General features: G+C 44.8%; 2 protein-coding genes across 2 annotated transcripts; both read left to right on the top strand.

Annotated features, from left to right (window-relative positions):
* The first annotated feature begins 570 nt into the window (after nt 1–570).
* On the top strand, nt 571–3,060 carry LOC137909290 (zinc finger protein 420-like). Its single transcript, XM_068753734.1, has 2 exons — nt 571–739; nt 1,063–3,060. Exons 1-2 carry the CDS (start codon nt 571–573, stop codon nt 2,799–2,801), a joined length of 1,908 nt encoding a protein of 635 aa, XP_068609835.1. The 3' UTR covers nt 2,802–3,060.
* An 11,545-nt stretch (nt 3,061–14,605) lies between these two features.
* On the top strand, nt 14,606–21,701 carry znf512 (zinc finger protein 512). The gene is made up of 14 exons (XM_068754038.1): nt 14,606–14,755; nt 16,428–16,899; nt 17,223–17,312; nt 17,473–17,577; nt 18,037–18,161; nt 18,310–18,396; nt 18,491–18,589; nt 18,687–18,874; nt 19,060–19,213; nt 19,288–19,389; nt 20,505–20,567; nt 20,939–21,037; nt 21,128–21,511; nt 21,594–21,701. Exons 1-14 carry the CDS (start codon nt 14,606–14,608, stop codon nt 21,699–21,701), a joined length of 2,226 nt encoding a protein of 741 aa, XP_068610139.1.
* The last annotated feature ends 2,792 nt before the right edge of the window (nt 21,702–24,493 follow it).

The raw sequence follows: 24,493 nt of genomic DNA, 5'->3' as shown, positions 1-24,493 counted from the left end.
TATCACTGTTAAAAAGTGGTTTATTTTCCTTCTTCTCGATCGATTTAATTTTCCCGCAGATCCTATAGGCTGCCAGTTTTGTTATATACGTGTAGGAAAACCTACACGAGTAGCGGAGGGATGGCGAGACATAGAGGATGACGATCTGCTCGTAATCCATGCAGGCACAGGAGTTTACATCCGGGTGATCCAGCGTCAGGAGGAGCATCGACAGCTGTCTCTGTTTGCTATTTTAACAAAAGACTGGCACAGATATTTCATACAAGTGCCTGGGAACTGCGTTAACTTGTGGAAAAATGGTATAATGTGTCTCCTTTAAATTTCAGGAAACTGAGTTTCTCGAGTTTTTCAGCCCTCGAATTTTGATTCCCTTCCATCAGTCGTCGTCGTTTTACCCTCAGCGACAGCGGAACAAAAAAGCTTAGATGATTTCCGAGTCGGAGGTTGTTGTGGGGGGACAACAACCGGAAGTCAACACATGCTCTTTGTAGCGTTAGCTCTCTGCGCACGTGAGATCAGTGAAAGTCGGCATTTTATTTGTTTCTCAATTATTTCGTTCAGTTAGCAAAAATGTCTTCATTTGAGTTCTTGGGAAATGTAGTTAAAAAGCGAGTAACAGCTCCGGAGGAGGATATCTTTGGAAAGTTTGAAAAAACTCCCTCCAAGGACGAAGAGATAAATCGTCAGCCCGGACTGCTGGGTCACAGCCTGAGGCCCGAATTGAAGTTACACCGGATAGGTAAACAAAAAGTCATTATACATTAATAAAACGGAAGCTTTGACGGTGAATTTATCCATATTTTATCAAACGGTAGCTCTTTTCCTCGTGTGTATATATATATATAATTTTTAAGGCCTTTCATCGGAAACAAGACCGCAAGGGCTTTTTTGAAATGCTCCTCTTAGACGGGATGTTTGACTTTATTTGTACTGTAATACATGCTACTGTCTGACTGTACTTGTGCTCTAACATTATATCTAATAAATATATGCATCATCATTATCATCTGCGTCTGTGTCATCACAATAGCATCACACTCCTCTTGTTCTCTGTCCCTCCAGATTGCCCACAGCGTCATGTCTGTAAGGAGGAGGAGGAGGAGGTCCCTGCTGACCAGCAGCTCTGGAACCAGGAGGTGAGGTCCCGTATGAAGCAAGAGGACCCAGAGCTTCCTCACCTGAAAGAGGAACCGGAGGAACTCCTCACCAGTCAGGAGGGAGAGCAGCTTGTGCTGAAGGAGGAGACTAATGTCGTCATGTTGACTCCGACTCATGAGGAAAATGACCAGAGTGAAGATCAGACTCTGTACATGAAGGATGAAGATGGTGCAGCAGAGACAGAGTCTGTCGTCAACATGCCGGTTATAATCTCTGTGGTTGGAGCAGCAGACATTGACCTGCTGATCTCTACCAGCTCTCACGTATCTGTCAGCCATGATGAGGGAGGTGGAACGAGCAGAACAGATGCTGAGATTGAGCCCCAGTTTCAATCCCAGGGAAGAAATAACGCAAGTAAAAAGTCATATGTTTGTACATTATGTAACAAGGGTTACACAAAACACGCAAGCTTAAAAGTCCACATGAGAATCCACACTGGTGAGAAGCCCTTTGACTGTAAAACATGTGGGGAACAATTCATACAAAAATCTGATTTGAAAAAACACATGATAATCCACACTGGTGAGAAGCCCTTTGACTGTAAAACATGTGGGAAACAATTCATACAAAAATCTGCTTTGAATGTCCACATGAGAATCCACACTGGTGAGAGGCCCTTTGACTGTAAAACATGTGGGAAACAATTCATACAAAAATCTGCTTTGAATGTCCACATGAGAATCCACACTGGTGAGAAGCCCTTTGACTGTAAAACATGTGGGAAACAATTCACACAAAAATCTGATTTGAATGTCCACATGAGAATCCACACTGGTGAGAAGCCCTTTGACTGTAAAACATGTGGGAAACAATTCATACAAAAATCTGATTTGAAAAAACACATGAGAATCCACACTGGTGAGAAGCCCTTTGACTGTAAAACATGTGGGGAACAATTCATAAAAAAATATGCTTTGAATGTCCACATGATAATCCACACTGGTGAGAAGCCCTTTGACTGTAAAACATGTGGGAAACAATTCACACAAAAATCTGCTTTGAATGTCCACATGAGAATCCACACTGGTGAGAGGCCCTTTGACTGTAAAACATGTGGGAAACAATTCATACAAAAATCTGCTTTGAATGTCCACATGAGAATCCACACTGGTGAGAAGCCCTTTGACTGTAAAACATGTGGGAAACAATTCATACAAAAAAATGATTTGAATGTCCACATGAGAATCCACACTGGTGAGAGGCCCTTTGACTGTAAAACATGTGGGGAACAATTCATACAAAAATCTGCTTTGAATGTCCACATGAGAATCCACACTGGTGAGAAGCCCTTTGACTGTAAAACATGTGGGAAACAATTCATACAAAAATCTGATTTGAAAAAACACATGAGAATCCACACTGGTGAGAAGCCCTTTGACTGTAAAACATGTGGGAAACAATTCATACAAAAATATGCTCTGAATGTCCACATGATAATCCATGCTGGTGAGAAGCCCTATGGATGTAAAACATGTGGGAAACAATTCACACAAAAATCTGATTTGAATGTCCACATGAGAATCCACACTGGTGAGAAGCCCTTTGACTGTAAAACATGTGGGAAACAATTCACACAAAAATCTCAGTTGAAAAGGCACATGACAATAAAAACGGGAAAAGCCTGCCCGTTTATAAATGTGTGAAAAACCTTTCAGTTGCGCCAATGTTTTGAAACGCCACATGAAATGTGTCCACCCTGGGAGGAAGGCCTCCCTTTGACATATCTATGAAAAAATATATTTAGTATATGAACTGACAATTTTTTGAGATTTTTGTAAGATGGAGCACATTGAGTTGGTCTCCTTCAGAAGGATTGCTGAGAATTGAACTTTGTCTTCTGGAACCTTTTATGTAGAAATATTTGTTCTTGAATGTTGATTGTGTTGAATACTTTATTCATGACTATCATTCTGTATTAATATATTAAAAATCACTTTGTTTTCTGACTGCAGAGAAATTATTGAAAGTATTCAGCAACCAGAAATGGAAGTTGTTGCAAAGGACATTCTTTTAAAGGTCCCATATTATGAAAAACTCACTTTTCATAATAATGTTTCGACACTATTATGGTAATTTTGGGTCCTTATCAACCCAAAAACAGCTAAAAGAAATGAAAAAGAAAGTTAAAGTTAGACAATAGAAATGATAAAACCAGGGTTTGCAGGGTTAGGCCTCCTGGAGACCAGAAGCCATCCCGTGACGCGGATTCAGTCTCACCGTGGATCTGAAGGCGCAGGTTGACGTATTTCAGCGGGCAGGGTGGTTTGCGGAGAATCAGAATCAGAATCAGAAGTGGTTTATTGCCATTGTCAGTGAGGGTTCACAGACTAGGAACGTTGCTCGGTGAAGTCGTGCTACATCTAACATTAAGGACAAAATACAAAGACCACACAGGTACAGACATCAACAGCAGCCGGAGTGGTTACACAGATGTGTACTAGCAGCAGCAGTGTACTTGCACCGGAAACGCGCTCTCCGCTCTCAACGTACTTTATGTCTTAAGTGTTTAATTCATTTAAATCTTTCTCGCTGATGGAAAGATAACAACTTTAAGGCATCACGCAGCGGAACCCGTTTGTTTGACCGGGTTCCATGTGTGAACACCGGCGACAAGTTTCAGCCAAGAGACAAAATAGTGCTGCGTTCGTGTCTCAATTAGAACGTAGGAAAATACCAAACTCTGTACAGAGAAAATTATTTCAATCATTTTCGCTCAGTAAAGTTATTTACTGATCAATGTGCCACTTCGCATTAATCGACATGAGCATGATTGGGTATTGTTATGGCCGTCAGCTCATTCCTATTTTGTTTTCAGAGTTGACCATGTGACTGCACGTTCTTCAGTTTCTGTTGCCAAATTGGGATTAAGAAATTTAATTTCATGAATGAATTCGGGCATCAGTCGGCAAGTATTTAGAAAGTAAAATATTTGTATGGGGGGGGGAAAAAAGATGGTTTCTGATGCAAAAGTGAAATTAGGTGACCTAAATTTAATTTCATCCTCGGATGGAAAACTGCTAGGAGTTTCAAACCTTCATGGGTTTTAGCGGAACACACCGGCCATCAGCTTTAAACACGTTAGACGCAGCCCAGAAATCATCTTTGGATGTTCATTGCAGACGATTTAATGGGGTTTCACGGTTGGATGACATACCGTAGTAACACCTACATTATTTAGCAAGCACATGTCCTAATTATTCAACTAGGTTGATTAAATGATTGAATAAATGTCTTAGATTTATATAAACATATAGATTGGTTATACATTTGAGTAAATATCTTAACACATGCCACAAAAACTGCAACAAAGAAGCATTCATTGGTTGCAAAGTTACTTTTGTCATGATGTAGAAAATGGTTTTGGAAGTCAGTACGTCACTGGCCACACTGAATTTGCTCTTTAGTTCTGACCAGAAACGTATCTAATTAATGACGACTAATTTTCTGATCTAAATGTTTCACTGTGACCTTGGTAAAAGCTTCAATTCAATCAGAGTAACTCTGAAGGATAGTCTGATTTATTTTTTATTGACAGCAAACTCTCTGAAAATCATTTAGACCCCATCGTCATCGAGCACTGACCGTTACAGTTAGGATATTAATATATCTGTGATTGAAATGCATCAAATGCAAATTAGGTGAATTGGTTACACTGAATTGTCGATAGGGTTGTGTGCGTGCATGTTTGTGTCGCCGTGTGATGGACTGGCGGCTTGTGCAGGGTGTAACCCGCCTCTCAACCATTAAGTTCAGAGGACGAATTAATGAATTATCGATAGCAACGTCCGAAAACATCAGGTTTGCAATTTTACTGCAATAATAACACAATTCTGTTAAACATGTGAAGGTAATTGGACCAGAAACCTGCTGCAGTATTTACATACATGTACACGTTGGACTTATATCCGTATTCTAGTGGTGCTGCAGAACCTGGACCTGTGGCTGTTCATTATCTCTGTCCTTGTCTCTGTCTCTCCTGCTCTGTCATTGTCTATCTGTCTTTCTACCGCTCTCTTTTTCTTAGGTTCTGTCCAAAGTTTCTGCCTGGTAAAAGGAAGTTTTTCCTTGCATCCGTCTCCAAAGTGCTTGCTCTTTCTTGTGGGTCAAGTTGGGTTCCGTCTTTCCCTGCTACACCTGTAAAGTGCCTTGAGATTACTTTCTGGTATGATCTGGTGCTATAGAAATAAAATTGAATTGAATTGAATGTATTTTATGGACAGCTTGTTGTTCTTGTGGAGCAGGAGAACCGGTTTCATCATGCACCTCACAGATCTATCTTCTGAGCAAAACAGATAGCAGCACAATCATGAAGACCAGCAGCAAAGCAACAACAGCACAAACCAACTTCCGGTTGTTGCAGAGCCCTGAAAAAAAGACAACAATCAATCAGACATCAAGTAACGTTTACAGCCCAAAAACCCCTAAAATGATGGTGTTTTGTAAAAACAACATCAACATTGTTGAAAGCAATAACAGAATTCGATAATGAAAGAGATTTCTACCAAAACAACTATTTTTTGGGGGGGGGGGCAAATGTAGTAACACTAAATCTGTCCACAAAACTCTAACATTGAATTAATGACATGCAAAGCAAATGAATGGAACACTTTGGGTCGTGATTTTAAAGTACAACTTGGATTACATGGTTACGTTTCAACAAGCTACAGAGATGAAACCGGCCCAGCTGTCTAATAGTGTGCTGCCCGAGACTTCATCATGTCTACAAGTCATCAGAGCGAGGTGGAAAAATGTGATCTGTCATCTGAAGTCGGTGATTACAATTATACTCACAGTTTCTCTTTTGATGAAAAACTCCAAAAAAGTTCTGGACCTCAGACCATCCAATGTCATTGGTGCGACACTTCAGGAGTCGGCCGTGATTGAAGAGACAGCTGGTAGTGAGTTGGACGTTTGGGTTGTCCACCAGTCCCCGGGTGTCAGGCACAGCATAGTCGCCTCTGAAGGTCGGATACATCAGCACCAGAATTATTGGTTTACCACCTGATGAGAGATGAGAGAACCATCGATCAGAAACAGCCAGAGACAATTATCTCATTGCACTAAATACACTAAACTAACTACACTAAACTAACTACACCAACTACACTAAACTAACGACACTAAACTAACTACACGTTCAAAGCGTTTACCACACACTAAAACATTTTTGCCCGTTTTCGCCGGACCATTACCACCAAAAAGAACTACTGTGGTCACTACCCGAAGCTCGTGACCACAGGTGAAGGTAGGAACGGAGATCGACCGGTAAATGGAGAGCTTCACCTTTCAGCTCAGCTTCCTCGTCACCATCACAGTGTAGAGAGCGCAGACACGGGGACGCACGCACATCTTGTGCACATTTGCCCCAACCGGTGTCATGAGGGGTGCTATTTCTTCCAGATGTGTTTCAGGGGGTGATTACAGACCTACCAAACTACGGAGGATTGACTTGATGGTTTATTTGTCTGTTTTTGGGTTAAGGACCCAAAATCACCATAATAGTGTAGAAACGTGGGAAAAGTGAGTTTTTCATAATATGGGACCTTTAATACATCGATATTTGCGGATGAAAAATTGATACTTGCTGGGTAAACAAAATATCAATATAACTTGCCAAATAATTTTTTTTCTACACCCATACTACAATACATTAAAGTTCTACATTACACAAACTATATATACTACATTAACTACACTACACTAACTAAACTACACAAACTATATATACTACATTAACTACACTACACTAACTAAACTACACAAACTATATATACTACATTAACTACACTACACTAACTAAACTACACAGACTATATATACTACATTAACTACACTACACTACACAAACTATACTACATTAACTACACTACACTAACTAAACTACAAACTATATATACTACATTAACTACACTACACTAACTAAACTACACAAACAATATATACTACATTAACTAGACTACACTAACTACACTACACAAACTATATATACTACATTAACTAGACTACACTAACTAAACTACACAAACTATATATACTACATTAACTACACTACACTACACAAACTATACTACACTAACTAAACTACAAACTATATATACTACATTAACTACACTACACTAACTAAACTACACAGACTATATATACTACATTAACTACACTACACTAACTAAACTACACAGACTATATATACTACATTAACTACACTACACTACACAAACTATACTACACTAACTAAACTACAAACTATATATACTACATTAACTACACTACACTAACTAAACTACACAGACTATATATACTACATTAACTACACTACACTAACTAAACTACACAGACTATATATACTACATTAACTACACTACACTAACTAAACTACACAGACTATATATACTACATTAACTACACTACACTACACAAACTATACTACATTAACTACACTACACTACACAAACTATACTACATTAACTAGACTACACTAACTACACTACACAAACAATATATACTACATTAACTAGACAACACTAAGTACAGCTCACACAACTCCACCAATGCCATAGTCCCTAAAACGAATCATCTTTGTTTTAATAATCTCTTTGTTGACAGTAAACAAATACATTGCCATTCCTACCTTTAACTGATCAGTGTGATGTGAGCCAAATGAAGGATACATTTCCTTCCTACCTGTGATGTCCGACAGGGCCTCACTGACGTCTGTTCCAACTCGTGATGCGATGGGACAGAAAACCAGAATGTAGTCACTTTCTTCAAGAGTGTCCGCCGGATGATGTCCAATGTCTTGAAGTTTTTTAACAAAATCAAGATGAGCTCCAGATGTGTTTCCCTTCAACTGGATTAAGAATTGAACCCATGTCACTAGAGATAGAGAAACGTGTTAGTCATTAGTACAGCAAATAAAATTGTGACGTGTGACGTCATTGTGTAATGATCGATCAATCAAATTCAAATGACAGGTTAGCAGCCATACAAAGTCAAAGGTGATATAAAGCAGGTACGTGATCAATAAATGAGCGAGAAACCAGTACAAACATTAAAACGATTGAACAGACATTCTTTATGATACGCTCAAAGTCATTAAAGGATACGAGTGTTTAAGAGAACATTACTCCTCAAACCAGACTGTAGATTTACCGTCTGGTACTTCCTACTTTGGAGCCACTGCATGAATTCAACAGAAACATAAACTTGAACTGTGAAACTGGATTCATCGTCTCTTCTGGACGAACCTCCCAGGGACAATGTCCCTTCAAACCTTTTTGAGTTATACTGTTCACTATAAAAATAAACAAAGGGACAGACCCCATGACCTCCTGTAACTGCAAGAACTCTGCTGCTGAAAGATTAATGTTTAAAAATAAGCTGCTTTCACTTCTCAACGCTTCAGGCTGTTTGAAGTGAACCCATCTGGTTCTTTTGTTTCGGCTGAGAAGGCTTTTAAACCCTAAATACGGTTTATATTCCAAACAGAAATGATCAAAGCATGTGTTAAACTTTGTTTCCTTACAGGTTGCTGCTCTGCTGGCCATGTCTCTGTGGAGGAGATCAAGAAACGGGAACGTTTAGTCACATTTAACTAATAAAGACGTTACTTTATTACAGCTGCTCTGCGGGAACTCGTGCGTTTTCATCTTTAAAGGCTACTTACCGAACAGAAAATGCCTTCCGTGCTGTGTTCGTGACGCGTCCGTCCAAAAGACGAAAGAAAAACAGATCCATTCATAGCACTTTCACTTTCGCTTCACGAACCAATCCCCGACGCATTATGACGCACGAAGGCAGCAGACCGTGACGTCATAGCGGTCCATCGAACGAGGAACGTTTAACATCACGTTAATTATGGGATTGTCCCTTAAGCAGGTTGTAAATACATGTACTACTAGTTTAATTCATATTTTTACTGAGCAATAAATGTCGACAATTTTGCAATAAAATGATTTTTGTCTTGATGTGTGTCCGTTGTTGAACACTTCTTTGATTTGGGAAAGATGAAATACAAAACTAGAACATCGCTCAGAGAGCACAGACCTCCCCCAAGCAGCTCGTTCCCCTCCTAACTGGATCTACACCGTCCACACGGTGATCTGGATCAGCACCAGAAGGTTCTAGAATGTTCTTGGTATCTTTATACACCAACCAGGAAAAGTAAAAGTGAATCAGAATTGATGTGTATTTTTATAACAGATTTTTGAATCCTTAAATGTGTTTTAATGTTAAACTGTAATATTTATTCTTGAGCTCATTCTGGATCAGATCCAGATGTCTCTTCACATGGATTCTTACAACGGATTTGTTCATCTGCAAAGCAACACCTTCACGGACAAAGTTACACGAACAATACAACAAAAGATTTATTGATTATTGTTTGTAAAGGAGAGATTTATGATATTGATTTGATGAGCACAGCCGCAATGATTATAGATACACAACTCTACACACACATATTTACACACATCATGCAACAAAACCTGCAACTAAAAAAACACCATCATTGGTCGTGAATTAGCTTTTGTCAGGAACTTGGCTTTACATTCACAAACAAACTCATCATTTTTTTTATCATCATCTTATACCATATCAGTGAATGATGATGATGAATATATTTATTAGATAGAATGTTAGAGTACAAGTACAGTCACACAGTAGCATGTATTACAGTACAAATAAGGTCAAACATCCTGCCTAAGAGGAGCATTTCAAGAAAGCCCTTCGTACATAAATCATCGACATTTAACAATACAAATTTCACAATACAAATAAAAATAAAACCAATATTCAGTTACTCAATTGATGCAAAGTAACACTAGAAAAATAAAATGATTTTACACCACCGATGCAAACTAACAATAAATCTAAAATAAATTACACCACTGATGCACAGTGACAATGAATGACAATAAATTACATAAATTACAATAAATTACAAAGACAATTAATATGTGCAACGTTGGTGGACAACAAAAAAGGGGTGGGGGGGGGGGTGGATCCGGAGAGAGTCGTGATGACTATCTCCATTTCTGTCCCCCTGAAAGGTGTATTTTTAGGGCCGTTTTGAAGGAGGCCAAAGAGGTGCATGTTTTGAGGGCGGGAGTCAAACCGTTCCACCCTTGGGTGGCCGTATTATAAAAAGATGATTTACCCAGTCTTCAGACTACACTGAATTAACAATAATAATAATCCTTCCATTAAAGATGACGGATACATACATTAGAAGGAACATTTATTTTGTCCCTCAATAATGATTTATGGTGAGACTCCAGCAACATGCGATTAAATTCCTTTGGGTTTTGTTACAGGTGCTCGTGAAAGCCCTCATGGATGTCATTTCTTCACCCGTTAAACCAGAAAGCATGTCACAATGATCATCATTGCCACGATCAGCACGATAAAACCCACTGACACGATCAGAATAATCTTCCTCTGTGGGTCCATCAGCCCTAAAATAAAAGCAAATAGAAACATTAGTCACCGGGTTTGATATACTGTACACATAAAAAATACACAAAAGATTTCTAGTGCAGTATGTTAGAATAATAATTTCAATTTCATGAATTTTGAAAAGGAACTTAAAAGGACATTAAAGGTTTCTTTTCAATGATTTTTTTTATAGAGTAGCCCAGAAGTCCTGCATATTTCTCTTTGAAACCTGGTTTACAGAGCAACGCAAATCGATTTTCATCTCCAGTTTACAAGGATGGTGTTGCACTTACAATTGATGACATCGTTTCAGATGGAGGCCATGAAAATTGGGAGAAGTAGAGAATTAATGAATAGTAATTATGGCAAAGTCAAGTCAAGTAAAGTTATCCATTACCGTTTTAGAGTCGTCTTGGTAGGACTGAGCAATAAATGCCATGACCTGAATCCATGCAAATTTATTGCGGTTGCACTTGAGGAGTTTGCCGTTGTGGAACAGGAAGTCCACAGTGAGGTGGATGTTGGGGTTGCACACCTGTCGCCTGGTTTCAGCTATAACAACGTCCGGATTCGGGGTGTGATGCATCATCAGCAGAATGATGGGTTTATCGGCTGTAAGCAGGGACGCAGCATCGACAGTAAGAGGTGAGAATAGTTCGGTTTTTACTCCAGCCCAGGCCAAAGGGGCAACAGAACAAGACTTACAGAAGCTCCCTTTGAAGTTGGAAAGAGAATACTCGCTAATCAGTGTGAGATTTGCCAAACGATGGTTGAAGGCATTTCCTACCTTGAATATGTTCCAGAGCATCACTGACGTCTGCTCCTACTCGTGAAGTCACGGGACAGACAACCAGGACATAGTCACATTCTCCAGGAGAGGACACCTCCTTTTGACGCATGTTTTTAAGCAATTTAACGAATTGAAGATGAACGCCGTTAGTTTGTCCGGCCAAGTGGACAAAGAACCTTTTCCATGACGCTAAAGACAGAGAATAATGTGTGAATGGCACATCAGTCGGTGAGTTTTCAATCAATTCCAGATTAACATGAAGCAGCCCAGGGATGATCTGAAACAGCAAAGTTGTCACGTAGAAATCTGCAGACTCTTGGCTATCATGTGTGAATGCGTCATGCGTTGACTCGCCACACACAGTGGCGCAGTAGATAGTGCTGTTGCCTCATAGCAAGAAGGTCATTGGTTCAATTCCACCTCGGGCCCATCTGCGAGGCGGTTGCATGTTCTCCCCATGTCTGCGTGGGTTCTCCAGGGTTCTCTCACCTCCAAACACATTGAAGGTGAATTCATTGCTATCATGAGCTTTGAATAGCCTCCTTGGGGTGAACCTTTCACATATCAAATTACTGTAATACATGCATTATGTATGTACTGTGTTTTATATTATAATGCTTAAAAAATAAACAAATTGACAGTAAAAGGTTTTTGTAAAAAGTACTCAGCATGTTTCATATAAGATGAAATAGTTCTGTTCCTCTGAGGTGCAGGTTCAGAGCTCGAGTAGATTGATGGCCCAGACAAATGCATTTCACCTCCCTGCTTTTAATGTGAAGCTGCCGCAGTGGGAGGAAGACGTTTGGTGTGCATTAGAACAATGAGAGAAGAACAACACCCAGTTTATAATAATACTTCTACGATGCAGTACTGAAATATGGCTGTGGTCATAATCTGCCTCGTCACAGGCGGACATCCTTCAGCAGCAATGCAGTTGAGCAGACATTTATTTCAATGAACATCTTTCTGGCAATCACTTGATTTATAATCTAATTAAACTGCTAGATTTACTTTATTATCTTTAAACCCAGAAATGGAATTGCCATCATCACAGAGTAAAGCTGAGCCTCCATGAAACAAGGAAATGGAACTTCTTACCAGGTTTCTGGTCGGTCCGTCTGGAAGACAAAGACAGAAAAACGCCTTCAACCTGGTACCGACCCACAATACGTGTGTGTGGGGGGGGGGGGGGGGGGGGGCAGTACAAAACATTACATGTTTTATTCCAACAACTCTCCATGTCTACTTACGACACCGCCTGGTAGTCCCCTTCTAGTGCCCCCTGCAGCGCCATCCTTCAGCCGATCAATGAAATGATTATCAGATCGAACAGAGAGAGAGAGAGAGAGAGAGAGAGGAGAACGTTAGAGGAGAACAGGCAGCAAGTTGCAGACTCCTCCTAGTCCAACAACAACAAGAGCCGCGCAGCAGCCTGTGGGCCGGGTTAGGACGCGGTCCGGACGGGTGACGTCATCGCCATTAATGCGTGTTCTGTTGCCAAACCCAGATTGAAGCCACAGTGCGCACCCTCCCCAGATAATGCCGCTTCTCTCGCTTCCTTTCTTCTTCTCCGGATCAATCACGTGTTTGATAATGTTTCTACCCCTGACGGGAAGTGTTGACGAGGGCGGAGCAGATCCCTGAGGGGAGGGGGGGGGGGGGGGGGGGGGGTCGCTAGTTAACGTAAAAAAGAAAAACGCACAGGGTGGATCCTCATGATTATAGATTATAGATCCATCTCACAGAGATATAGGCTATATTTACTCTTTGGAAGGGGTTGATGTGTTGGGTTACCAAAATGGGTAGGAAAAAGGCACCTTAATCAATATATCACGGAGATAATGGAGATGAAATCATTCAAAGAGTTCAGGAAATCCGTTTTATGTTGATAAATAATCGATCCAGATTCACCATGATGGGAAAAATATGCTTTTGGTTTTAACTCGTGAACTACGGAGGAACAGGTGTAGTAATGATAGGAGTAGAATCCAGGTGATGCTACTTTATATGGCAGGAGGCAGATCTAAGGAAAGCATCATTGCTGACCAGTAACCATAGCGATGATGGTGATTTCTAATTACCTTGACCAAGACAGTAACAAGCGACTTTGTAGAAACTAGTTTCTTTATTTCCTTATTCTCTATTCCTCCTATCTTGACATTTTAGTTATCTGATTTTTTTTTTAGGAAAAAGGGCCCTTGTGTCTAAAACACAGTGAGTTCCTGGATTATTTTTTAAATTATGATTAATTAGATTAACTATAATCTATGTAGATGATTTGCTGTACTAAAGAACTGCTTTAAAGGACAAGCTAGTAAGTTTTTCATACCATATTTGATGAGTTTTACTGTTTAAATTTGCATTACAAGAATTATAAAATGGTATTAAATCTTCAAATCAATCAGTCAAAACTCTTCTCAGATTAATACTATCCATCCAGAGAATTGCAGATGAAATTCTTCCTCTGACATGGATCCCCGTATGTCCGACAGCCCCTGAAAGCAGCAGCAGCGCGTGGAACCAGAGCGACCTAATGAAAACAGAAGCGTCTCCGTATTTCCGACAGCCCCTGAAAGCAGCAGCAGCGCGTGGAACAGAGCGAGCTAATGAAAACAGAAGCGTCTCCGTATGTCCGACAGCCCCTGAAAGCAGCAGCAGCGCGTGGAACCAGAGCGACCGAATGAAAACAGAAGCGTCTCCGTATTTCCGACAGCCCCTGAAAGCAGCAGCAGCGCGTGGAACCAGAGCGACCTAATGAAAACAGAAGCGTCCCCGTATTTCCGACAGCCCCTGAAAGCAGCAGCAGCGCGTGGAACAGAGCGAGCTAATGAAAACAGAAGCGTCTCCGTATTTCCGACAGCCCCTGAAAGCAGCAGCAGCGCGTGGAACCAGAGCGACCTAATGAAAACAGAAGCGTCTCCGTATTTCCGACAGCCCCTGAAAGCAGCAGCAGCGCGTGGAACCAGAGCGACCTAATGAAAACAGAAGCGTCTCCGTATTTCCGACAGCCCCTGAAAGCAGCAGCAGCGCGTGGAACCAGAGCGACCGAATGAAAACAGAAGCGTTTCCGTATTTCCGACAGCCCCTGAAAGCAGCAGCAGCGCGTGGAACCAGAGCGACCGAATGAAAACAGAAGCGTCTCCGTATTTCCGACAGCCCCTGAAAGCAGCAGCAGACGCCGGTCTGGTCTCCGGTAGGGGGGGCGTTTTGCGGGACTCCGTCCGGATGGTGCGGGCGGTGCGTTCTGCTGTCCCGGAGTCGGAACACCTGGACCAGGCCTCTGTGAGCGCAGCAGCCGTCCTGCGGGTTCTCACCGCGGGGGGAGCGGCGACAGAGGAGGCCGGGCCCGACGGCATGGAGGCGACCCGTCCGACGGTAGGCTGTCTTCCGTTTGTCCCCGGTCAGCAGGACCAGGCTCCGGTGTCTCCGCCGAGGAGCCTCGTTAGCCTCGCTAGCTTCATTAGCTAACAAGTTCTGCTCTGACGTCAGCGTTCAGGCGTGTTTTCTTGATGTTATTTTATTCATCCACACGTTGAGTAATGATGGAGGTAAAGTGTCCCCTCCCGCCGTGGACTGACCGAGACAGTGGACACTTGAAGGACAGACTGATTGTCTGCGATGCTTAGTTGGGGTGTTTGGCCTTGAACGTGACACGGGTGGGAGCCGTCCACGTTCACGCCTGGTGTCAGCAGGGGACACCGTGGACATACCGGGGTGTCCTGCAGCGGCAGGGACAGACAGCCCGTAAGGACAGCCCGCTTGTGGGAGACTTCGTTTGTCCCCACTGTGGATCCACCATTAGAGCTAAACCCACGGCTGAACTAGTCAAACTAGTTACCCATAACTCAACTCACCCACAAGGTGAGTTGACGTTTGTTTCCTCTAAGGGCGTCTCTCGTCAGCCATGTTTGTTTGTTTGTTGTCCAAAAGGTCCGGTTCGGTGTCGCGGCACCAGAGAGCTGCGTCCCAAACCTTCTGAGTCCGATCCAGATGGTTCCGAGCTGCCGGAGACGCATCAGTAGTTAAACGTTGGACACCCGGACAGTCGGCGCTGAGAATCCAGCGAGCATGAAATGTTTAACCTGTTCTCTTGTGATTCGGTTCTGAAACCGCCGACGGATCGGATCTGGTCACTGAACACGCACTCGAGGTCGGCTCGTTTTTCTGAATTGCTTTCCGCCACCTTACCGATGCGATGGTTTCCTCTTCTGCGTCTTCAGTGGGGATTCCTGCAGTGAATTGGGGCGGCCTCCGAGAATGGACCGTGCGCCCAGCGGGGGGGACATGTCACCGGTGTACGTCCCAAGAAGGAGAAGGTCTGTCCAGTCACAGCTGAGAAGTGGAACGCATTGTCCAGGTAAAGACAAGTCACCGATTCAAGGCGGGGCGGGGCGGACACGTCGGTGCAAATTCAGGCCACTTCCTTTTCGCCTCTCCAGCAGCCGTTCAGCGAATGCCGGAACCAACTTGTGACTTGCATTCGCTCGGGTATCCCAAGGTAAGAACCGGTTTCGTGTCCGATCGGACACACTGTTGTAGATTCCAAATGTCTGAGCGCTTGTCCGGTTCCGGGTCGGTTGGCTCGATGCACGCCGTCTCTTTACATTCTTTGTACCTGAATGCTTCAGGATGAAGAGGATCGAGCTCAAGATGCTGTAAAGATGAAAAGAACTTGCAGTAAAAAAAGGTGAGACACACCTGATGATTTCCTGATAAATAGAAGTCTGAGTTTGAGTAAACCTTTTCTGACAAACTAGAAGTTTTTGTTTTGTCGGGTATTTTTCATGTTTGTGTGAAGATGAGGCTTCCTCAACTCGATTAGCACCGTCTGTATCTAGAACTGGTTTGATTGGTCAGAATCCTCCTTTGCAAAATGGAATGTTGCGTAATAAAATAGTCGGAGGATTTTCGTTTATATTATTGTTGGAAGCCAAAATCATTATTGGAACAAAAGTTTATTTACGCTGATAACAAAGTTCACTCCCACATCAGTAAAAAAAAAAAAAGACTCCCAAAAAATGTAATATGAAATGATGTTTTTCCTCAGATACGAGGAACTCCAGAGTGTTTCCATAGGAACCGTAGATTACCCAACCGCCAGCTGTTCGGTGATGTCATCAGGTGGCCTGGCCAATGGCGCCGAACCGGGGTCGGTGGCTCCACCCGCTGCAAGGCTTCCTCCAAGAGTGGTGGCGAGCAATGTGTGGCCCCAAAGTCTGGAGGCCAGCAGGGAGCAGAGCTGGACCTCCGGCAGGGTCAGAGGCCCCGAGACCTGGGCCCCAGGCAGAGGCAGATCACAGGAGCACGCCTGGAACTCCGGCAGAGACCGGGCAGGACACTGCACTCCAGATCAGACGTGGATCCCAGGTCGGGACGGGGCTCATGCTGGACCGGATCAAACCTGGATGACCAGCCAAGCACGCGGTCCCGAGCAGAGCTGGGCAGCCAGCAGAGAGCGAGGACAGACCCAGGTTTGGAGCACCGGCGGGGATCCAGGAGGATCCTCGGGGCCAGAGCAGGTGTGGGGAACTGGTCGAAGCCCAGACCAAGGGTGGAGCAACAGCAGAGAGAGAGAGAATGTCTGGAGACCTGGTGGGTTCAAACACGAGTCACCGATGTTCAGTACGGAGCGAGTAATACTCCAAACTGGGCTGGCCCTGCTCGTGTGTATGCAAGTAGTATTGATGTATTTAAATTCTGCGTGTGGGAGAATTGCCTACGATTTTACGCATGCATCAGGAATAAGGATCTGAGGTGTGCGAGGTGTCGAGGTGGGGCCGCCGTGAATGTGCGTTAGTTGGGTGGACTTGGAGAATGACTGTCCTCCGTGTGGCTCTTCAAGACTTGAACATGAAGAAAGTCCAGAGGCCAGAGATGGAGCAAGGCCCGACTGGTAGTAACTTCCCACAGCCACCAGAGGGCAGAGTCTCCGGTGAGTCTCCGCTTCAAATCTCCGGTCATCTCCTCACTTTTATAATTTATTCCTGATTAGAGGATATTCCTGAAACCTTAATATATCCCTTGATGTGTGGAGCACAAGGAGAAAGGTCAAGCTTGTGGTAATTCCATTGTTCTGGTGACTCATGTTCCAGGTTCAGATGGAGCCGGTGTTGGTGACGCTTCGACGGTCCAACAGAGCGAGGATCAGAAACCTTTCTGCTTGTCCACCAAGAAAGAGCCTCCTTCCTACCCCCCAGGTGAGGCCAGCTGGCCAAACACTGCTGCTTATTGATCCGAGAGCCGGCTGATCAGAATCAGAATCATCAGCACCGCCACAAGAATCATTCCTCGCAGGCTAAGGCTTGAGTAAAGCTGGCTTTGTTTTTTTTTACTCGACTTGGTGAATTTAGAATTGAGAAGTGAAGCAACAAATGTCGTTTGATTTGACTGAACTACTTTTTCTACATAAAGAATAAGGCTGAAATATAAAGAGAAACTAAAAAGGTGCTCAGATCTTTATATATTCCATCCATCCATTATCTTGTAGACAAGATAATCGCGTCTGTCTACAGCCGATCATCTGCCTTGCAGCTCATGGGTCTCTCTCTCTCTCTCTCTCTCTCTCTCTCTCGTATACATATATATATATATATATATATATAAAGAACAAATCAATTACACCATTTTGTAATTATCCATTTGTTGTCGTCCACCAGGAAGTCAGGAGGAATGCTGGCAGCTCCAGATTGTGGCCAAAGGCAGAGTCACCTGTCCGAAATGTAAAAGTGTGAGCAGGAAGACCGTGGAGGGGCTGAAGAAGCACATGGAGAACTGCAGACTGGTAGCAACAGCTTTAAGGAGTTTAGCATGCTCAGAGTGTGTAGCTGGGCTGGCCACGCCTTCCTTCGGCCTGGTGCCTCCGTGAGAACGAGTAATGCATCCTGGTGTACTGGCAGACATTGTGTTTGTGCTGCGTGTCCCACCCGCAGCAACCCTTCACCTGTCCACACTGTGGGAAGCAGCTGAAATCCTCAACGGGCATGAAGTATCACATCATGGCGGACCACAGCCACCTGGTACGATGCTTCCGCCTCCAGGCGCTAAGGGCGCGCTCTCGGTGGCGTCCGTTGGCCAGCTCGTTTTACCGCCTCGCCTTTCTTCTGTTCTTAGCCATCTTCAGGCGACACGAAGGACCTGGATGATCGCGTCATCAAAGACAAGCTGCGTAAAATCCTCAAGAGGCTGGGCAAATTAAAATGCTCCAGAGAGGTTATTAAGGAACAAGTCTCATTTTTGTTTTTGCAGAAATGGATTTATTGGATTATGATGAGAAAAAGATGTGTTGAATGTGTTTCGTTCCTCTCAGGGGTGCAATGGCGCCTTCACCAGCATCATGGGCTACGTGTACCACATGAAGAAGTGTGGGAAGGAGGAGTCCGAGTTGGAGAAGATGCTGCTGAGCTGCTCTCACTGTGGGAAAGCCTACAAGTCCAAGGCCGGTTTGGAGTACCACCTGAAATCAGAGCACGCTCCTGTGAGTCCGTCCAGAAAGCGGTTCAGTCGGCAAATTCACTCCGGAAATCAGACTCGGCTTGCTCTGCATTTCAGCATCGCACCAAAATAAGGTTGACTGAGATGCTAATCCTAATTGAAATGGACTCTGCATGTTCAAACCTCTGTGCTCCGGCGATCCAGACGCCCCAGAAGAGCGAGGAAGACCCGGTGCTGAAGGCTCAGAGGGAGGCCGACCCAGTGCGGACGGCCAGCGGCAGAGTTCAGCGAGCGTCGGCTCAGGTGGCCAACTTCCATCTGGCTGAGATCGCCAACAACGAGCTGCCCAAGGACTGGCCCAAGAGGAAGTTCCAGTCCGACCTGGTGCCAGACGACAAAAAGGCAAGAGAGCGTTGTATCCTAGTCGAAGGGGCCTCCCCGCTTTAACACGCCTCTGTCCCCCGTGTTCCTCCAAGCTGAAATACGCCCGCCCAGGCCTGCCCGCCTTCAGCCAGGAGGTGCTCAGGAAGTGGAAGAGTGAAGTGAAGCTGCAGAGGAAGGTCCAGTGTCCCAACCAGGTAGGGAAAACACCGTTCCTCACCTGCGTTATGCTGTGTTTTATTTCATGTAGTCATGAGAGGGGACTGAGTGTCTTTCTCCTGAGTTGTGTCTTTGCTCAGTCCACATCTTGCTGCCTGTCCTCCTTTGAGTGTCTTTCTCCTGAGTTGTGTCTGTGCTGAGTCCACATTTTGCTGCCTGTCCTCCTTTGAGTGTCTTTCTCCTGAGTTGTGTCTTTGCTGAGTCCACATTTTGCTGCATGTCCTCCTTTGAGTGTCTTTCTCCTGAGTTGTGTCTTTGCTGAGTCCACATTTTGCTGCCTGTCCTCCTTTGAGTGTCTTTCTCCTGAGTTGTGTCTTTGCTCAGTCCACATCTTGCTGCCTGTCCTCCTTTGAGTGTCTTTCTCCTGAGTTGTGTTTGTGCTGAGTCCACATTTTGCTGCCTGTCCTCCTTTGAGTGTCTTTCTCCTGAGTTGTGTCTTTGCTGAGTCCACATTTTGCTGCATGTCCTCCTTTTGAGTGTCTTTCTCCTGAGTTGTGTCTTTGCTGAGTCCACATTTTGCTGCCTGTCCTCCTTTGAGTGTCTGTGCTGAGTCCACATTTTGCTGCCTGTCCTCCTTTGAGTGTCTTTCTCCTGAGTTGTGTCTTTGCTGAGTCCACATTTTGCTGCATGTCCTCCTTTTGAGTGTCTTTCTCCTGAGTTGTGTCTTTGCTGAGTCCACATTTTGCTGCATGTCGTCCTTTGAGTGTCTTTCTCCTGAGTTGTGTCTGTGCCGAGTCCACATTTTGCTGCCTGTCCTCCTTTGAGTGTCTTTGCTGAGTCCACATTTTGCTGCATGTCCTCCTTTGAGTGTCTTTCTCCTGAGTTGTGTCTGTGCTGAGTCCACATTTTGCTGCATGTCCTCCTTTGAGTGTCTTTCTCCTGAGTTGTGTCTTTGCTGAGTCCACATTTTGCTGCATGTCCTCCTTTGAGTGTCTTTCTCCTGAGTTGTGTCTTTGCTGAGTCCACATTTTGCTGCCTGTCCTCCTTTGAGTGTCTTTGCTGAGTCCACATTTTGCTGCCTGTCCTCCTTTGAGTGTCTTTCTCCTGAGTTGTGTCTTTGCTGAGTCCACATTTTGCTGCCTGTCCTCCTCAGGGTTGTGGCAGCACCTACACCAGCGTGTCTGGACTGAAGGCTCATCTGGGACTGTGCACGAGGGTAGGCCTTTCGTCTCTGCAGTAAAACATGTCGGCCAATTACGCAACAGATGCAAGCTTGCAGCACGGTGGCGTAGTGGGTAGCGCTGTTGCCTCACAGCAAGAAGGTACCGGGTTTGAATCCTGTCTGTGTGGGTCCTGTGTGGGTTCTCTCCGAGTTCTCCGGTTTCCTTCCACCCCCAGGAGCCTGCGGCGTAGGTGAACCGGTCACTCTGTCGCTTTTAAGCAAAGGCATCGTTTTCTGCTTTTGTTTTCCCGCTTGTTCATAAAGTCTCGTCAGTTTGGAATACCGTATCCATCACTGTACGCTTTGAATGGATTACTCCGTTTTCCAGAGCTTGGTGACTCTTCTGTTCCCTTCTCTTGTCTCAGGGGGACTTTGAGGCTGGAAAGTACAGATGTCTGATCTGCAGTAAAGAGTTTAACTCTGAAAGTGGCGTGAAGTACCACATCAACTCGGTCCATTCTCAGGTGAAGACGAGCGCCTTCATCCTCGCGTCGTGTCCGACTTCTTGAGGCTTCTTGGCTTGCATTTCCACTTCTCTCTCTCTCTCTCAACAGGACTGGTTTGTGACAAACAAAAAGGCCTCCAAGACATTTGAGAAGTTTCTCAAAAGCCAGCCCAAGCAGTTTGTCCATAACGTGGCCAAACTGAATACGGATCGGCGCCAGCAGCATCAGTTCCATCACCAGCCGCCGCAGCACCCTCTGCAGCCACTGCATCACCTCCAACAGCAAACCCAGTACCTGCACCCGGAGCACCAGAGTCCCCCCCCACAGGCGGACGCCCAGCACCAGCGGCCGACGCTCCACTACACGTCTCTGGAGCCTCCGCCTCAGTCGATGTGGGCGGACATCAGGGGAGCCACGCCGGGACCCGAGCAGGCCCCCATTGAGGTGGAAGCAGACGAGGTGGGCAAGTCGGAAGTGGACAACACCGGCATGGTAGAGGCGAAAAAGGAGCGCGCCGGGGGGGGGGGGGCAGGGGTAAGAAGGGCGGGAAACCAAAGGATTGCTTTGCTTTCAGCGGAGGTGGCAGCACATCCAGCGGATCAGAGGCGGAGCGGCAGGACCGGCGGGGGCCGATCGACCAGTGGGAGCGGAGACGTCCGGGCACCACGGAGCCGCATCCTGACGCCGGGAAATGACAGAGGAACCGAGCTCCGCCCACATTTAATGACGCGAGGTATCCGTGACAGTTGAAAGCAAACCTGCGGACCCTTTTTAAAGAAAGCTTCTGGACGACGGCGGATCCCTCCAGCAGCGCCGCAGGGTCACGAGGAGACACGCCCTTCTGGTTGAGAAGCCGCTCGTCTGAAACAGTCCTGCAGAAAGACGTATACAAGTTCCGTGTCTTATACTTTTAACGTGTTTTATAGGCCTCTTCGTCTTCAAAGGGCGAGGATGCTGCAGGGCGTGTCTCGCTTTACAGGATCCCGTCTGACTTCCTGCTCCTCATCGGGACCTTGATGAGATCCTCCAGTTTGCCTTTTCTGGGCTAAATAACAGAGGATCCGTTCTCTCCCTGGTTTGGACCCCCCCCCGACCCTGTCCTGTGTCCTGCATGGTTCTGACCAATGGCAGCCCTCCAGATGGAGACCCAGCCAGCCATTTAGCATGTCCTCTGTAATGGACAAATGTCCACTACAGAGGACGTGCTAACTGGCTGGGTCTCAGGAGGATATAGAATGAGCAGACAAATGATTACACATTTTAGGAGGGAGAGAGTGAAATGAGACTAATGACAATGTTGTTGCGTATAGAACACTCCACCCACCCATCATCCACCCATCATCCATCCATCATCCATCCATCATCCATCCATCATCCATCCGGTCGCATGTCGTACAGCTGGCTGGCAGCAATGGACTCTGTAAATTCTTGTTCCATTCCTTTTCGGACTGAAAGTTCAGGTATGATGAAAAGCTGTGTGATTGTTTTGGGTTTGTGCTGCTTCGTACATTTGATCAGAGTCCAGCTCGGTGTTTCCCCGCTACTTCCTGTCTGCGGGTCAAACCCTTATTGTGTGAATCTGAGAAACGCGTCACGTTGGCCTACCTAACTTCATGACGCCACGCTCCTTTTTGCTCTTGATGATGATGATGAAATATTTATTAGATGGAATGTTAGAGCAGTACAAGTACAGTCAAACAGTAGCATGTATTACAGTCAGACAATAGTGCGTATTACAGTACAAGTACAGTCAAACACTCTGTCTAAGAGGAGCATTTCAAAAAAGCCCTTGCGGTCTTTTTTTCCGTTGAAAGTCCTTCGTACATACAATACAATAATATACAATATACAATATACAATACTTTATTAATCTGTCCCTTGGAGGGCAATTTGGTTTACAGCAGTTTGAACTGCTGCTGGTCGCAGCGTGCGCATGCGCCCGGGCAATGCGGGTGAAGTGCCTTGCCTAAGGACACAACGACGGTGTACACATGCGCCTGAGCCGGGGATCGAGCCGCCAACCTCTCGGTCGTAGGACGACCCTCTCAACCACTGCGCCACTGTTACACATTGGTATGTAAACAATACCAATATAAATAAATGCTCTTAAGATAAAAAAATAAGATTTAAACTTCTACAGCTGAAACTTGACTGCAGTGGTTTGTGAAGCTAATTCTTTTATCTGTAGCGTTACGCTGCTACGTGTCAGTCTGCGTTCCCCCACGTCATCAAACACTTTGGTGTTTACCGGGGGCCGCTCGTTCAGCATGGACGATGGGCGCCATTCCTTTCCTTTTCTCAACAGAACTTTTCCGTGTCGGCGTTTAACTGGTAGCATGAAGCCTAACGTTTATGTACTTTATGTACAGTTACTGTGTAGTCGTCACTCGTTCCCTTTTGGCATTTTAAAACCGTTTTTGTAGAATTTCTATGACCGTTTTTACGTTGATAAACATATTTAGTGTTTGCTTTAGTTCTGGCTGAACTGCATTTACTCTGTCAAAAACACTTCTTGTTCTGATCAAAGTACCCCCCCCCCCACCGGGAGCCTCCTGTATGTTTGCATGTTCGAATGGAAACCCTGCTCACACATGGGAAGTATTTCAACAAGCACAAACTTATAGATTCAGATATTCTTCATCGCTTTCTGACGAGTCTGGAAATATATTCGCCTTCTCATTTCCGCTTTGTCGAAGGTGGACTTTCTATGAACCGTTTACCCGTTGTTATTTCAGTATTTTCGACTGTTTGCATTTTGTCTGGAGCTTGTGATGAAGGAAGCTATTTCCCCTGGAGAGGATTATAGAGACACATGCTCTAATATACAGCTTGCTAAATGTAAAACGCTTTCAGGAACCGGCTCACATCTTCTTCACTGTTGGAATACTTCCCATCTCCACTTGCGCTCTGGACCAAAGTATTATCACCATGCATGCACTTTGGAGCTTGATGCCACAAGGGAAGACAACTGCTTGGCAATAAGGATTTTAAACTTTATGAAGCATTTCTAGTCCCTGATAACATTTGATTGATCCTCTGCAAGCCGTCTTTGTCATTGAGAACATCCAAACATGCTCCGGCTTCCGTAGCAGCTCTTCATCTCACTGCTGGAGCTCAGTTCTGTAATTCGTCATTTACCCAGGATGCGAAGGCTGTCGTGTCTTCATTTGTTACTGCCAATGGAGTCATCACCGGTCCAAGCTGCAGAATCAGAACCGCTTCACAAAGGTGAGCAGTAGTCAGTCCAATTGGTGCAACAGAACGGATCAGGAAGAGCAGCAGGCGGTTCTGCTTTTCTGGTTTTACTCCTTGAATCCCTGCCGATGTTTCAGGTTCATGTCTCACTGCGCAGAGGCTGCGACCTCGACGTGGAGGAGCTCTCAGAAGCTGTCAAACGCAACTGCCCTTGTCTTCTTACCTCTCTGCCACCTCCACACAGAAAATACACGGTATAAGTGTTCCAGGCCGGGTTTA

This window comes from Brachionichthys hirsutus, chromosome 20 (assembly GCF_040956055.1).
Source record: "Brachionichthys hirsutus isolate HB-005 chromosome 20, CSIRO-AGI_Bhir_v1, whole genome shotgun sequence".
Taxonomy (NCBI): Eukaryota; Metazoa; Chordata; class Actinopteri; order Lophiiformes; family Brachionichthyidae; genus Brachionichthys; species Brachionichthys hirsutus.
The sequence above is the reverse complement of the archived record's forward strand: the minus strand, read 5'-3'. Positions and strand labels throughout refer to the sequence as shown.

What these genes read in the sequence shown, in the direction of transcription:
- LOC137909290 (XM_068753734.1), top strand. Translation starts at nt 571, where the DNA reads ATGTCTTCATTTGAGTTCTTGGGAAATGTAGTTAAAAAGCGAGTAACA. An exon ending in ATTGAAGTTACACCGGATAG is followed by an intron (nt 740 to 1,062) that starts GTAAACAAAAAG and finishes CTGTCCCTCCAG; the next exon opens with ATTGCCCACAGCGTCATGTC.
- znf512 (XM_068754038.1), top strand. Translation starts at nt 14,606, where the DNA reads ATGGTGCGGGCGGTGCGTTCTGCTGTCCCGGAGTCGGAACACCTGGAC. An exon ending in TGGAGGCGACCCGTCCGACG is followed by an intron (nt 14,756 to 16,427) that starts GTAGGCTGTCTT and finishes GTTTTTCCTCAG; the next exon opens with ATACGAGGAACTCCAGAGTG. An exon ending in AGGTCCAGTGTCCCAACCAG is followed by an intron (nt 19,390 to 20,504) that starts GTAGGGAAAACA and finishes TGTCCTCCTCAG; the next exon opens with GGTTGTGGCAGCACCTACAC.